This window comes from Brachyhypopomus gauderio, chromosome 10 (assembly GCF_052324685.1).
Source record: "Brachyhypopomus gauderio isolate BG-103 chromosome 10, BGAUD_0.2, whole genome shotgun sequence".
NCBI lineage: Eukaryota > Metazoa > Chordata > Actinopteri > Gymnotiformes > Hypopomidae > Brachyhypopomus > Brachyhypopomus gauderio.
Genome location: NC_135220.1, coordinates 13,486,485 through 13,503,972, shown reverse-complemented (window position 1 = coordinate 13,503,972; position 17,488 = coordinate 13,486,485). Strand labels below are relative to the sequence as shown.

Genomic DNA, 17,488 nt, shown 5'->3' with positions numbered 1-17,488 from the left:
GCGCTGCCAAAACGTTTAAGATGGGACCACAGAGCACCTGCGGCCGCAGCCAGACACGGTTAGCATGCCGCAACGCGCTCCAGCCCTTTTTGCTGGAGGCACAATATTGCTGTAACAACACCCAATAAGGGTCAGTGTCCCATTACATCAGGCACCTGGATAATATGAGATATGACGCACAGGGAAACATGAACAGGGTAGAAAATAAACCAAAGAGGGATGAAGTGTGTTCTGGTCACCCTCACCTGCTATCTCTCAGGGCTCAGGGCACAAATGTTTACAGCTAGCAGGCCAAGGACAGGCCAAGTCAAAATGGAAGAATCTCTCTATGTGGAATAATTCAATGCTTTGGAGTTTTTTTCCTCCCTGTGGGCCACAGTGCTGTTGGCCGACACACACACACACACACACACACACACACACACACACACACACACACACACACACACACACACACACACACACACGTGCTGATTGGAATAAGCAAGGACAAACAGCATCTTGGATGACTCCAGTCAAGGCCTGGAGTCGTCACATCCATCTGGGAGGGTTTCAGTATTTTCTCTTGCGGCGCTTACAACAGAATCTTTGCACTTACAGTTTTATTCAATTATATATAATCTAATAAAGTGCAACAATGCTGGCAGCAGTTATGAAGGAGTTTGTGTTTTGGTCAGCATGCGTGCATGTGGTTAGCGAGTGCATGTGTGAGTTTAGCTGTTTATGAAAAAGTGCTTGAAATCTGTGCTTTGATGTTCTCTCGCCTGCATGACTTGATCCATTTCATAGCGATTGATTATGTCTGCCTGCTGCTAAGAACTTCTAATGTCCTCCAGTCAGAATAATCATAATAAGTCAGCAGTCTCCTGCTCTGACTTGCGGTCAGTCATTCAGGACGAGAGAGGAGGCTGCCAGCGTTCAGGACAACGAGAGCAGGACAGGGACGAGCTCCAACCTGTTGTTTCAACTTCAGGATGGCGTAGTTTGTGCCCTGAAAAGGTGGCACAGGCAGGGATCTGAAAGGAAAGGGAAACGCGGGGAAAGCAGAAGAGCTCCGTCCGTGTTTAGTGGCCGACTGATATAGTAAAACCAGATCTGGACACACACGTATGCACGCACACACTCTGCTACCCCGTCTAAATGACTGCTAATGCAATTAGGCCTGCTTTGATTCTGCACAACACAAGAAACAGATGTCAGAAATGCCTGGGAGAGGCACTGCGCTAATATTCACAGGAACCCCTAGCACTCGACATCTTTTTTGCAACAGAGCCAGTGAATAAAACAAACTCAGAATTGTGAAATCAAACCTTTTTGAGGGGGGGAACAATAAATGGCGTTGGCAAAAACAACCTCACGCATTGGGTGAAATATTTTAATGCAGTTCTCAAAAGCATTTAGATGCTACCACAGAACATGCAAACCTATTCTGCATAGACAGGGCATTTGCCAATGTCAGAGTTTCACTTTTAAGATTCATTCGAAGGATGCCAGGAGACCCACGTAGCTTCGTGTTCACCTCAGCTGGTCCAGTGCAATTTACAGTCGACTGGTCCAGTGTAGGAATGCACATGGAGGGCAGAGCCAGGCCACCAACTACACGAGAGCGCGCTTGAAATGGCTGCGCTACCCTGGCTTGAGACAGCCTCAGACCTGACGCAATGGAAACTCCACTAACGGTGCCCATCACCACAGAGGAGAGCTAACAGATGATGTCATTGCCTGCATGTTTAATTAAAGTGTCTTGGCCTGCCTTTTGGAATGCGGCCCCTCTTTTTGTCTCCGTCTCTCTTTCGTTCCCCATTCTCTCTTTCTATCTGTGTCTCTCCTCGCTCTCCCTTTCCTTCTCTCTCTTCGCGGTCTCTCTTATCCCCATGTCGGGCACTCTCCATCAGATTTCCTTCATCTTGTTTTTGATCCATTTGGGGGACTCTGTGCTTCTCCTGGTTTTGGTTCCAGCTGGAGGAGCTGGCAGACAGGCATGAGTGAGTTTGGCCTTTTGTGGGCAGCCATGATGAAAGGTGATAAGCAATGTGGGCGGCACCAACAAGCCTGTGCAGCCCAGAACCCCCCCTCCAAGACCCCAGCTCAGGGCCGTACGGGCAACTGGTGTACCAACAACAAACGTCAAAGCAACATCACTTGCTCTGAACTACATCCAAGGACTGTATGCACAAACACACTGTCCTCATCAAACAACGTGTGTGTGGTAAAAACATGCTCACAGATGATTCACAACTGTTTGTCCTTCTCCGAGGCACTGAGACAAACTACATTTCTAGCTGCTGAGATTTATATGCCTTGAAACAGGGTATTCTCCATCAACAATACTGACCACAAGCCAAACTCCCCAGAAGGTGTCACATCGCTGGCGTTAGAGTGCTGGGGACCAGAAAGGCCGATCGATTCTACACTTTCGCTGTAAATGAGTCCAGAGACGTTGCCTCCTCTTTAAACACTGTCCCCTCTTCTACCAGGCCAGCAAACACTTAGCTGCGTAAATGGCCATGCAAGATGTTAAAACTATCCAGGAAATAGACGGAGAGCAAAGTCACAACTGAGTGACAATGATTCACCGATGCAGTGACAGGCGTGCGTATGTAAAATGACCTCTTCTGCTTGCCTGGTCTGCTACAACGTGTAAAAATGTGAACAATCTCAAATTTAAACAGACACAGCAGGACGGATCCCGCGCCTTCAAAATCTCCAACTTAGTGAGTGTCAAGCAACTTCATCATTGGTTTTCTTCTTTACTTTTTAAAAGTACAGGTTTGAGACACACTTCTCCTTGCTTGTTTTGTCTTTTTTGTGGTCATTTTCAAAAACTCTTCCTGATCGCTTTCGTCCCCAGACACCCCCCCCCCTCCCATCAGCCAATCAAAATAACCCTCCACAGTGGAGCATTCCACTCTCCCGCTCTGCTGTTAAGCAGCTCTGGCAGGGTGAAGTGGTACGATTTCCTTTCTGCATGATTTATGCGTGTAGAAAAGCTCTGGGCCCTGCATGACAACTTTAAGCCATACATCAAGATCCAGATCTTCACTCGAGGCCATCCTATAAAGCTTGATGTCCAGAACCAGACTATAAATGTTCATAAAGTCATTATTTCTCTTCATTGCGTGGACGTGTGTGGCCCAAAGGGCCGGCGGTTGTCAGTACTGTTGAGGTTGACTTGGCGGCTGTGTAGGGGGATGAGGGTGGGGGTGTTTTCGCCTCCAGGACCTGTGTCAGTGTTATGGGAGGAAGAGAGACCCACCAGAGCTAATGCTTTAGTTGAGGTTAATTACTTCCGTAGGTTGTAATCACAGACTAGTCAAGCGTGTCCTTAGACTGAAATTTAACTGAGGGAAATGTTGGTGTTTTGAGACTCAAGTTGTAACTGTCCCTGTGCACTAGTGAATCACCTGGGCACTTCAGCTAAGTGAGAACAGAGAAGATTCTGGAAGGACTGAGAAGCACCAGGAGGCTGACAGTTAAGGCCGAGAGAGGTTAAGTTAACAAGCATGAAGACTGAGCATATGCCAAAGGCTCTGGAATATTCTGTCCTGAAACCCAAAGGTGCCATCTTCAAAAAGCAACCCTTAAGTAAACGATTACTCCCTAATGAAGATAAAAGAAAACATAAACCAGACAATTAGTCCTGTTGATGGTAAGCAGGTGAGTGCTAATTTAGCTGGCAGCACATAGCTTAAATGTAGCATGTCCTACATAGTCCACATGATAAAACGTGGCTGGGGTTGTGTGGATGAATTAAAATCCTGTTACTGTACCTTCAGCTGTTGGCAAACCTCCACTCTGGGCCTCGGCCAATGGCTCGATCTCCCCAGACTCTGAGAGGTTCACATCGGCCACTGTGGAAGACATACAGAGGGAACATTAGAGGGTTCCTGTTGTCACAACCTTGGACCTGCAACCTGGAAGATGCACTTCTGAATTATGAGGACGTGTTGAGCGATCTGGTGATACAGATCTCTCTATGATCTGTCAATCAATTCACCCAGTGCTCCAGGTTCGACCATCCTGACTTTGATAAAGTAGAAATATTCCTGCCCTCTCTCTGACTTTTCAACAGCAGACAGACATGCACAAGTACAGTCACTTAACAAGAAAGTACATGAAATGTCCATATCCAATTCTAAAAGCAATCCTTTGAGACCAGACCTACTACACGGTATGGGTCACCACTACATCTGCAAAAACAAAAGTGACTGCTATGGAAATAAATTTGAGGGCCAGACAGGCGATGAGCAGAAACATGTAGAATATGTTTTAACTCCAGAATCAAAACAAATCTGGCTTCTTGAAACAGGACGTCACCCACAGAAAAGGGATTTTGTGACAGATTGAGCCAATGAGCCTACAGAAGAACATTTTCATAAAGCACAGATGCTTAGCAAATTCAAAACCACCTTCCAAGCCCTCTGATTCTGATGAGAAGGGGCACAGCCAAGAACAGGAATTTAGAAACAGATGAGCTCATGCCCACAACGGTGTCCAAAGTACCGGCCGATTAATCATAAAACGCCACACTGTCTAGTACGTCTAGTAGACTACTACGGTTCTGATACATCTAAGGCATCCCGCCTCCAATTCAGTTAATTATGAAGACACTAAGAGGCAGGGATAAGGGTTGTGAAAGAGAAACAAGGCTTTCTATCCAAAACCAGCAGTGACTATTTTAACTAGAGTGTGAGCATACGATGACCTCTCGCTAGCGACAGCAACGGAGCTGATGTTTGTGTAATGTAATATGCAATAACATGCTAATTACATTCTTATTTAACCCTGAAGGATGACTTCCTTTTGACAATAAATAACACGGTGGGAATCACTACACTTGTGCATGACGGGGCATAATTTGTGCCTGGTGACTTAAAGTCCTAATAACATGTTGTTTCTTAAAACAGTTGAGCCAGACTCCGTCCTTTCGTCTTTCTTGTTCCCCCTTGTCTGATGGAGTGGAGGCATAAAAGAAGATCAACACGCAGAAGTCAAGATTTAGACACTGTTATTCTTCTTTCCACTAATCTTTACGATAGCCGAGTTAGCCTTGTATAAAAGTGCTTTGGAGCCCGCGAGCCGGAAACCAGAGCTGGCAGGCGGCATGCAGTTGGTCTGCCTGAGGTCGCCTGCGTAATTACACAGGCCGCTATTAGCATGCAGCACGCTGGAATGTACAGCTGGCTGAGCCATTAGCACATTAATGAAGCGGCGGTGAGGAGGGCTAATCCCGACCGTCCTGCGCAATCCGGCAGACGTGCGTTACCTTGGGGGACGATGACGTCACGCCATCTGTAGTGGATCTGCGAGAACGTTACATTTATTCCCGTTGCATTCTCTGAGTAATTGGAACTTTGCGACATCGAGCATATGCAAGGGATTATGTATTTACAAACGGATTATGTAAGGGATTACGTATTTTAAAACTGGTGGCGTTTCCTGCTTGACCTCAAAAAGCCGTCATAATGACTTCAGTCATTACTGAATACCCAATCAATATACATCTTGACAATGCAGTGAACTATCCCATACAGCAAGTATCTATTAAGTCCACAATAATTCATACGTTTGCCAGTGGGATCTACATAACCTGTTCTCCACTGCCAAGTCTGCTTAGGTTCACAATGAAGGTCTCCAGGCCCAGCACATGAATTATATTGTATACATTAGTGCATCAGCAGGTCAATATAGAAATCGGATCTGTAATTTGGGAATAGTGGAATAATATGTAAGGAAAACTATCAACATTTCCTCTCCTCATAGTACAATTAAATGATACTTTGAAAACCAGGACAGTTATTAAGAGCACATTAAGATCACTGACAGAGCAGGATATCTTGTACAGTATAATCAGTTGGGCAGCTTTCCCTCATAAATTGCAGAAGTCATCAGACTACAAGCAGTTAGGAATGTTATTGCTGGATGGAGGGGTCTGTCTACCAGGCTGTTTGAGTTGAACCACTGTCCACGGTTTGTCTACAGGGATGTAGACAGAAGATGTTACTCATCCATATGTGAGCTAGGAAGGTAAGTAATGGATTCAGATAAAGCCAAAACCAGCAAAAAATAATAGGTTGTTCTCATCAAATGGCCATTCCATTGTTTAGGTAGTACTACTGAGAATTGTTCGGTTTACACTGTGTGCACACTCCCTCTTTCAGCAAGCTGAAGCCAAGCAATGGCAGATGATATTTCACCAATTTGAAAGCAAAACAGGATAAAGAATTTCTAGTGCTTAATTTACCACCTCTGGGTCATGAACAAGCTGCCATGCTGCTAGAAACATACAGAAACACATCCCGGTTCCCTGAAGATGTCTGGGGTGGGGAACACACAGACCAAGCCTGGCAAGGTGCTCTGCTGTATCCCGAGGAGCAGAACCAAGATGAACGAGTAACTGGTGTTTGGCTGGGAAACAGGGTGATTTATACTTAAGCAGGCTGACAAATGAAGACAGAGTTGTTAATTGTTAACATGTTCACAGGAACTCCATAACCTGCTCTCAACCTCCTCAAATGAGCTCCTCTGTTGCACAGCTCTTAAACCAACACCATCATTTCATGTGTGAATAAATGGATATAAATAATATGCAGAGGTTTCAGTATGAAAACAAAAAAAAAAACCCAGCTTTTGTCATGACAGTATTTAACATTTTAGTTCATTTATTAATTTATTTATAAGTGTTTAATATTTAATATTATTTCATTCATTAATTAATTTATAAATATTTAATATTTACCTTTTTAGAATTAATTTATAAATATTTAATATTTTTGTTTATTAATCAATTTATACATATTTAATGTTTAACACTTTTGTTTATTAATTAATTTATAAATATTTAATATTTACCATGCTATGACCAATTTCTCTTATACATTCTAAATGCAACATGCAGGATGCTCCTTTACGTCAGTCTTCCTATGGACCAATAAATTAATATTTAAATCCACAGCAATTCATCAGAAACAAACGCATGTAATCAACAACAACAACAACAGCTTCACCCTCTCCACCTTCTCCACCTTTCAGGCAGACCTGTATTTGGCGCGTCTATAGCAGGGAGCACACAGGGGTGTGCAGGACGACCAACAAAGGGGCCAGTGTGCAAGCCAGGGCCAAGAGGCAGATCTGATGATTTTGGCTCTGCCTGCCAGTCTGTGCTTGGGCCCCTGAATTGCTGCCTTTCACTCCGCATTGTCTTTTTTCAGCATGTGCCTGCCTGGCAACTGTTGGCAAGCAGACCACTCTGTGGCGCTTGTAAGGAGGTGATGGCAAACAGCTAGGAGGCTACCCCCATCTCCATACCACACTGAGGGGGGGGGGGGGGGGGGGGGGAGTTGGGTGACGCAGTGACTGCACCCTTGGCCAGGTCAAAAATGTAGGAGCTTGTTAACACTCCATCATGCCCTCTGGAGGGTCGTTCTGTCCTCAGATGGTTGCCAGAATCATAAAATTAAACAAGTGAAATAAAGGGCAGACACTTTGGAGTAGCAGGACAGACTGTCAAAAATTTGTTAAAAATGATGCAAAAAAACCCCCAAAACAAAACAAAAGAGAGCAAGAGGACATTCCCATTCAGCAAATTAATTCAGTTGCTCCTACCAACATTTTGCAAACACAGTACAATTATAATGTACACATTACAGTTATCTGTGCTCCAATGAAGGTATCTGATTTGTTACTACCAATTCTACCCACCAAACTCCACAAGGACATGAATTGTACCCACAGGTGTGGACATACAGCAATCAAACACAATCTGCTTGAAGTTGGTCTGGAAGGAAGAAGCGTCCCTGAATGCCAGTTTACTCTTTTTTAGTATTTTCTATTACGTTGTGGAACAGAGGCGCCTTCTTCTTCTTAGGGCTTCAACAGCCCAGCATTACACCAGCGTAGACTAGCTGGTGACGGCCTGCGCCGGTACGTCAGTGTCATTCTGCTGCCTCAACCTCTTGCTTTACTTCCAAAGATCCGAATTACACGCTTCATTTCCCATAAGAACCTTGTAATGACCCAGGTGATGTCATTTTATGCCAGCTTTCGAGGCCTGTTATTCTTGTGGCACTCTGTTGACATAATACCAGCATGTATCCCTTGGACTGGAGTGCACACGCACGCGCACACACGCACGCACGCACGCGCACACACACACACACACACACACACACACACACACACACACACACACACACACACACACACACACACACACACACACACACACACACACCCACGCACTCACGCACGCACGCACGCACGCACGCACGCACGCACGTACACACACACACACACACACAGACCCCAACATAAAGTCTCAAAGCCTTGATTGTTCAAACAAGTGCATACAAGTGAATGCTCGAGGATTTTAACAGTATTTTTATCACAATGTAATAAGCTGCCTATAGGAAAGGTCAAAATTATCATAATCTTAGCCTGCAAGCATTATCTAATGGGCAAATGTAATGAAAACTACAGAACGTGACAGATGGTAGAAGGCAGACACCTGGCAAAGGCATACATGCATTTTCTGGGTAAGCCTTGTTTGTTACTATGTAATACCTACAGGTAATGACCAGTATGCTAAAATTACAGTCAATCTTGCCATAAGGCAATTAATGGAAATTGTCCATCACATCAAACAATTTAAGAATAGGCCAAGCAAATCCAGCTGCAGTGTGGAGACCCGGACCCTCTAACCGAGGGTGGGAACATTCAGTGGTTCTGCATGACGATTGGCATCTGGCATTTGTAACTCCTAAGCCCCACCCAATCACAATCAATTTCATAACACCCAAGCAGAAATGGTACTGCTTTGCCTGAGGTCTAGGACATCCACACACCTAAAAATCTGAGTTGCTGCCAGAACCTGTATGCAGACCACCATGAGTGCTCCTGTGCTAAGGCTGGGCCTGCCAACTGGAAACATGCTTCAGGAGATGGAATAGTTTGGAGCTGAGAGCCTCTCCATATGTTTGTGTTTTTGTTTCTTCATGGTGGAGCTGTGATTGATGTCTGAGATGCTGAAGCCAGTGCTTAGTGGTGGCTCTATCTGGTCATTCACAACAAAAACATGCTTTTACCTGACTGATAACGAGTCTTTAAAAAACAATCGCAATTGCCACTGGAAGCAAGAGAGCAGCGCGCGAGAGAACTGAAGCGAGTGAGGGAGCGAGAGCAGTGCAAGAGAGAGAGAGGAGAGGGGAGAGAGAGAGCAGTGCAATAAGGGATAGAGAGAGCAGCGCGAGAGGGGAGAGAGCAGCACGAGGGGAGACCAGTGTGACAGCAGCAGTCGGGTTGCTGTCTCTGAGTGAGGTCCGGAAGTATAGAATGTGTAGCATGCTGCGGCTGTTTAGCTAAAAACACACACACACACACACACACACACACACACACACACACACACACACACACAGTGTCCTTGAGAGAGTGATTGAGAGAGAGCAAGAAAGAGATAGATGGGCTGATTTCACTAAAGCTGCAGATTTTTTTTTGTGGCCTGAGCATAATTACATGGCAGTGCTGGAGCTCCACTCCTCAGATCCTCCACACAAATGATGGGATAATAACAGCCCTCTGAGCTCCACCGACATGAACTGCACAACTCGGCTAGCTCTGTGTTTATCGACACGAATCCTGGTAGTCATAACAAGGGCGCTAAATATAAAAGTGCAACAGGTCACTGAATAAAAAAAGGACATAATGCAAAAATTGCGTCTCCTCTCATACTATCTTGTGTATACCTTAAACCATAATTAGCTTGGCTGTATGCTAAGGCAGTGCAGTTACATAGCCAGCCAACCACATACTCATATTATAAATCATATCGGGTATCACCCATTGAGCACCAAGCAAAACAAAGACCAGCAATCCCCGTCCCAAAGGGTTATTTGGTTTTCATGGCTATGAATGTTTTACGTCATAAGCACCAAAAGGAAGTCGACTGCAGTGCACTTATATCTCAGTAAATTAAAAAGAAAACCCGACGTACACACGAGCCAACTCACATTTCACAGCAGTCAGCTTAAATGAAGCACCCAAAGGAGTCCCTCAAGTAATTAAACCCAATCTAGTTCATTACACTTCTGGGTAATGTTGTAAAACTATGGTTTAAATATGGCTTCCCTTGCACAATAAATAATTTGAACTGAACCAAAAGTCCAGATATAATACAATTTCAGGGGGAATCATTCTGGATACCAGTCATGAACAGTAGGAAAAGTAGAAAACTGGCATAAAAACTATTAGTACTTAAAACCAAAGTAGGACCATGAGAACAAGAGTTTCTTAGTCCTCAGCTACCAGCAACCAGAAACCCACCTTCCTGTTCTACACTGTAGAGCATCAGTCTGGCCATGGAGCGTGGTTTAGGATAGCACAGCGCACCACACAAAGCGCCCATCAAACCCCAATAATGTCTTAAAGCCCAATAATGTCTTAAATCTATATCTAATGGTATAAGGTTAACCACCATCCTTCTAGCTGCATGATTTTTTAAACTAATATTTTACTAAATTTAGATAGGTGGCCAGGGATTAGTTTATTTTATAAGTTATAAGTAGCTTTTTGATTGATTTTGACTGATGACTATTCTGGAAATCTGGCTCAGAATGCACAGGTAAGCATTTTCAGTATAACATTAAAACATGTCTTGAACCATCTAGATTAGATCTAGATTAAGGAGGGATTGAGGATAGATGCATAATCAAAATGAATTAATGCACCTGTCAAAGTTACATGTCGTCTTGGCCCAAAGCATCTTTTGATAGCCAATTTCCAAAAACACAAACTAAAGAGTTAGCAAATGTTATTTGTCACTCCTTAATGCAGTGTGTTAGCCTACTGGCTAAAAACGAAGATAAAGTTAAAATTAAACAATTCTAAGCGAAAGATCAATAGTGAACAGTGTTTGTTTTTAAACAGTTGCAGTGCAGTTGTAAACAGCGATTTGCTAAGATTAAACCAATTACAGTTATCATATTTTCTATGTTGTTTTCTTGGCTCCCACAGCACTGTAGATAAGTTCAGACATCATAAGTTATGGTGTGCATAAACAGTTTAAAATTCACCATTACTGAAAATTACAGTCAAGGAAACTCAGGGTTGGCCGCACTGAACATTTTTCCAACAAACAATTCAGCCAGTATCCATTCATAAGTCATCATAATTCCACTAGAGCCTCTGAGAAATAGGGAGGGGGCCGGGTCCAGCAGTCATGCTAACAAATACCCAAGGGACATAGATGGTGTAGCAGGACTGAGATCAAAAGAGCAGTGGGCCCCAACATCCACCCAAGATCACCTCTGCGAAAACAGGCGATGTTCGACACATATGGAAAGTTTAAATCAGAAACCTTAAGTTGGTTTAAAGGACAATATTGTCCTTTTCAGATAATACCTAGTTAACTAAGAAATCTCACTGTATCAAAATAGAAAATAAAGAGATGAGTCTGAAGCTCACAGACTGAAGGGCTCATGTATGTACTAAAGGAGCCGCGATCCATGTGGTGTGGACTTGCTGGATTTGACTTTAACTTTCCATACCACCTCAAGCAATGGAAGTACCAAATGTGTATACACAGATTTACACATCCACTTAAAATGGTGTCCCATTGGGTTGATGCGGTGCATTAAACATGGCTGGGCTTTGGTCGTCCAAGAATCTCAAGCTCTTCTGCAGCCCATATAAGGTAATGGTGGCAGACACAAACAGGGCAGAAAGGAAAAAAAAACCACCCTCAACCTCCTGTACAGGATTCCAGTAGGGCAGATAAGTAAGTAGGAGTGGTTTAAATTAATCCACAATCCTCCTGTGACATTCTGCAATCTCTTAATTTGCTACCACCTGAGCAACAAAGCCCCTGGTCTGGGGGTGTTAAGCTTCTAACACGGGACACATTTCTTGGTTTGCGGAAACATTCGAGGAGAAAAGCTGCACAGGCTTAATTCTTCTTGTGCCCACAAGAATGCATGATTCACGGTCAACGGCACCAGATGGATGATCTGAATTATGGTTAACCATGTTAGGCAGTTTTGGCCTGGTGTTGAATGCAAGCCAGAGAGAGGCAATGACAGTTATAAATCCACAAATTGTTTTTGGCTCCCGGCTGCAGTGTGTACTATAGACATGAATGGGTCAGCAAATGTGAACAAGAGCTGGGTTTAAGAGGCACCTCGTGGGTTTAAGAGGTGCAGTACTCAGCTGGATCATGCTGGTCTCTGTGACTGTGTGTAAAAGGTTAAATCTGATCGCACTCAACCAGAGAATTTAAAGAAATGGTGGGTTTACACTCCACCTTTTTTCTCATAGTGCAGGAAACAAAAGATTCAGTCGTTATTCCATTACTCCTCGCTGCAAATCCAAGACAAACAAACAAGACCTCAGGTTGAAGCTCTAAATAGAACCGTGTATCCATGGCAGTGTGTACATGGCACAGTACTTTACACTCTAAACGCCCAGTCCTTAAAAGGACCTTCTCATGTGTGTGGCTCATGGCGGGAAATTTCACATTTTAGTAATGATCATTATTCATGTGATTCATATTATGTCAGAACATCAGTAGCTTTTTAACAGCAGTGTTACAGATCAACAAAACACAAAACAAAGGAGGCTAAAAATGTTACGTGAGGTGTTGGTGAAAACATCAAACACTTTCCTTTATTTGAATTCCCCTCTCCGACTGCCTCCGAGAATTTGACTCGTGCAATAAAATAATGAAATGGAATGAAGTTTTTTTTAGGAACAAACGGTCACTGTTTGAATCAAGTATGTAAATGAGTATGTAAATAAGTATTTCTTCACAATAAATGTGTCACCTTATCAAAGGTCTCATTCTCCAGACTGAATCTATTGTCATTCTAGCAAAGCTTCTTGAATGCAAAGCTAAACATTGTCCTTTCAGAGCCTCCATCTGCCTATTTGCTTCAGAGTGGGATGGCAGAGATATTGATATCTGTAGAGAGCAGTGTTGGGAACGTTACTTTAAAAAAGTAATTAGTTATAGTTACTCACTACTTGTTCAAAAAAGTAACTGAGTTAGTAACTGAATTACTCTATAATAAAAGAAACTCATTACCAGGGAAAGTAACTATTTGCGTTACAGTTAAAAAAAGGTTATATGCCAATTAATTAAGTTTTTTTAAAGCAGTTTTCACAGTGAGTTGAAATGAGTAGATCAGAAAGTTGTTTAACTTTTGATATTTATTGCACATCCACAGACCAGTGCAGGATAAAATCCTTTAAAATCCCAAATCTTTGGGAAAAAAGCAATATATATATAGTGTAAACAGTTACACTATATAAAGAGCATTTACATCTATGAAAGTAAATTAAATTCTCTCAACCTGAGACAACTGGTTTGTTCACAACAGAAGTAAACTTAACAATAAAACCTCTATTCTTAATTAAATAAATCAAATACCCAGTCTGGTAGACATTCAGGAACTTCAAGTATTTTCTTAAATAATGTTTATATTGCCTTGAAAATGCTAAATTTTCTTCGGCTTGCACCTGACGCCATTTCGGCCTCTTCTCCGTTTGTGTCGTGTGTCAGTGTAAAAACACTGGCTCTGATTGGCTATCATAATGCTGCCTTAGCCAATCGCTTACTGACTTGTTAAGTTAAACAGGTGTTACGAGAACTGTGACCTATCGAGATCTGTTACTCCTCACTAGTCTGGGCAGCGGTCCGCTCGGTTTACTGTTAATATATCAATATATAGTAACGCACCGCTTTTAATGACCAGTAACGTAAACAGCTTTGGAACGACAGGAAAAGTAACTAATTATATTATCTCGTTACTGACAAAATGACGCCGTTACCTAACGCCGTTATTTTTAACGGCGTTTTTCGCAACACTGGTAGAGAGAACCAGCATTTGGGGAAAGTCACTGTTCTTAAACTTTGGGGGACACTGATAACATGTTGAGTTACTACGAGGCTTCACTTCTTCTAGGTGGAATACAGTGGTAACAAGCTTCATCTGAGGTTTTGTGCATTCTTCTCCCTCCTCTACATTTATACAACGCTCCTGATACCAATTGTACAGGGCACAGGAACGCAGTTACACCATCCGTCATCCAAGTCCTTGACACGACTAAGATTTTACATTTCCTACAGATGTCTCATAGATGGCACGCCGACTCTACATCATTTGTAGACTAGTAGGTATTATTTAGCAATTGTTTGGAGCAATGCATTGCTCATATTACATCGTTCCACAATCATGTATATTTAGGACAAAAATTGTTTTGTATAACACATAAATACATCATGTTTGATGATTATGCACCATGTTTTCAATAAGGCAAAATAAGAATTTTTTTACTGTGTAGTCCTTGACAATTATGTAGAAAAAAGGCAGCATCTACTTACACCTTCAAACCTCGTAATGACATCAACAATACACTTATTAATGGTGTTGGTGACTAAAACTCCTCAAAGGAGAAAAAGGCTCTTTGGCCCCTTAATGGAAGAAACAGACCACTCCAAAGGAAACCTGGTCATTGTTGGTACTGAAAGTAAAATGCTAACACACATCCAGTTTAAACAGCAGTGCTGGCTGGTCTCAGGAGGCATGAACTTTTGGACTGTGTTTTTTTGGTGTTTAATGCTCCTACTGGAAAGCTGACAAAACACACATTAACCAAGCATCAGCAAACTCCAACACATCTCACTGGTTTACATCGAGCTAACCTAAACACTGCCAGCCCCTCCCCCAAAGAACGTTTTCTCACTCTATAACTCTGGCAGGCCCGTGTAAATGGTGGGATGTTTAGCCTAAGGCTGTGCCAGTGCTTTTTGGAGTGAAAAGAGAAGTTCAGGTTGGCAGACTGGGTTAATCCAAGAGTGCTTGGCCTGACTCACGTTTGCCACTGGCCGATTTTTCTGCCGGTCTATAGGTTTACTTTACAAAAGGAGACAAATTCTGTTTACACAAGTTGGTCTCTACTGGGACATGCATGCTAACCTTAAAGTTATGCTCCCTTACTGACGATCTCTCTGAAAACACAACCTGACTGAGCTAAGAGGCACTAGAGAATTGTGTAAATATATGTTTCCTTGTAGGGGTAAAAGAAACTGATTTAAAGTTTGTAAAAAGAGAACTGGCACACATTTACTCAGCCAGGTTTGGGTATAAAACATGAGAATGCAGCAAAGTTCTTGTATGCGTGGCTAAACTTGCTCATGCAGACTACTGTGGAAAACTGTCTTTCATCGTTTGAAAGTTGTCAGGGGTCTAGCCTCTGGGCCTAGACCACACACCCATGCTCTGCAGAGGTCACGATCTTCACAACACAACTCAATAGATTCACACAAGTACAACATTTAGCTTGATTGGACTGCACCGTGTTCTACTGTACTGCCCCCATCAAAACACCACGACGAAGGGACATGTGAAAGCACACACTGTAAATCCTGATTTGCTGAGCTCCGAGTGGTGATATAGTTAACGAGTACATTGGCTGATGTTAAGGTGTGTGTGTGTGTGTGTGGGCAGGAGGTACTAAAAAAACATGACAAATCAAGGTGATTATTTTCCATAAATCTAGAGAAAATCCATAATTCCTTGATTCTATAGGAATTGGGCAGCCTGCGGGCACGGACAAAGTGCAGTGAGATGACCAGCAAGGTCTCGCTGCTAAAGCCACAGGAAGAGAGAAACCCAGTGGTGCGGCTCGTCTGAGTGACTCGAGAGATAACCAGAGGAGCACTGTGGTTCCTGCATTAAAGAGGACTATATATACACACAAAGGCTGTTCAGATGGTTTTTTGATCATGTATTATAAATGTTTGTCCTGTTCCCACATCTTGTCTTTCATGCTATTGCTATGTGGCGATTGTATACGCTGCTGTAGGTCAAAACACACCAGCGGGTTAACAAGGCATCTGCTCCAAGAAGCGCCAACAACGCTTTACTGCTCAAAACAGGTTTAATCTATGATTAAGAGCCATTTTAAACATTTCCATTTCTACCACTGGTCATTAATTCAGGTTGCCTTCTGCATCTGTACTGTACCATATGTAAATTTCTTGTTTATTTCTTTTAGGGAGTGAATTCAGATCCTCATGGACCATGAGTCTGTGATTCACCTATGGTTTGTATTAGGGATGTCCCGATCCAGCTTTTTGAACTTCCGATCCGATACCGATATTTATTTGCACTTCCGATTCGATACCGATATTGGCCGATACCAATACCGGCCTATCCGAGCACATGTTAAAGTTTAAAGTTATTTAGCCAACTTACTTTGTTGTCAAACTCATGTTGAAAAGCGTTTTACTCTTGATAACAAGTAGACAGCTGAATTAGATATGTTTGAATAATACACAATGGTTGGTAAGGAGCAACTGACCTGTTTATTTAGCAATTAATAAACTCAAAATAAACAAAATAATAAATAACAAACAGAAATGGCATCAGTAAACCAAGGCTTAAAAAGTCATAAGTGCAAATAATATTGTAAATAATTTCGCAAACATTTCTGCCAGTGATAGTTGTGTAGGACCTTTCTTTTTGTCTTCGGTTTTCTTTAGAAACTCTTCATGTTGTTTATGGTGGTATTTCGCTAAATGCTTGATTAGATTGGTTATATTAAAAGTTCTTACAGCTTTACCACACCACTTGACTTTACTGTGGCATAGGTTACACTCTACCTCTTCATCTTTTTCGTCCTTTAAGGTAAAATAATCCCACACAACTGACATTTTTACTGATAACTTCAAATTTACATGGCCGTCTTTGTGGTTAGGAGATGCCACTGAGCTAAATTGGGGAGATGCTATGCTCATGTGCTGAAGGTGTGCTGGAAAATGCAGACCGGATTTTACTCTCACTGGCGAAAACACAGCAAAAACTGGAATGGATTATCTAAATGGGTGCGCTGGAAAGCCTGAATCGCACTTTCAAAAAAAAAAAAAAAAACTGGGTCGGCATTTTCTCGTGCCTGCTGATCCTATACGCATTTTTTGCAAATATCGGCGGCCGATTCGATCCAAATATCGGATCGGGACAAGCCTAGTCTGTATCAAGCTGTAAATTACACGCCATTCCAGGAAGACCAAAATAAAAGGGCACGGAGTTGTGTTTGTTGCTGGATCCGTGCTCCCCTGGTGCCCCAGGGGATGAGGGAGTCTCAACACCATCAGGGGACAGTTTGTGACCAGATGGTTTGTAAACATGCACTGGCAAAAAAAAAAAGTCAGTTAGTGTCAGTTGTGTCTCAAAGTCAAAGTCAATATCAACGCACCTAAGAAAACACGGCTCAAAAGGCTGAAGGTTTCCCTTCAGACAGAGTATTTAAATTCTCAAATTGTTGCCAAACACTTTCAATTACATGAAGCAGCAAAGTGCTTTTACCACACAAGCTTGTGTTTTTAATGTGGTATGCCAGTAAATTAATCACTGTTTTGTGCACTAATTTGAGTAGATTGATATCATTATACCATATAAACTAGCTTCTAAAGAAAAAGAAACACATTTATACC

The 17,488-nt window shown here is 42.6% G+C and overlaps 1 protein-coding gene across 2 annotated transcripts in view; it reads right to left on the bottom strand.

The window, feature by feature from the left end:
* The window catches only part of ror2 (receptor tyrosine kinase-like orphan receptor 2), a 57,430-nt gene that overhangs the window by 14,900 nt on the left and 25,042 nt on the right, over nucleotides 1–17,488 (bottom strand). For both annotated transcript variants that reach the window (XM_077019638.1, XM_077019639.1), the window contains exon 2: nucleotides 3,771–3,851. In XM_077019638.1, coding sequence (XP_076875753.1) covers nucleotides 3,771–3,851 — 81 coding nt within the window. The remainder of the gene's footprint in view (nucleotides 1–3,770; nucleotides 3,852–17,488) is intronic.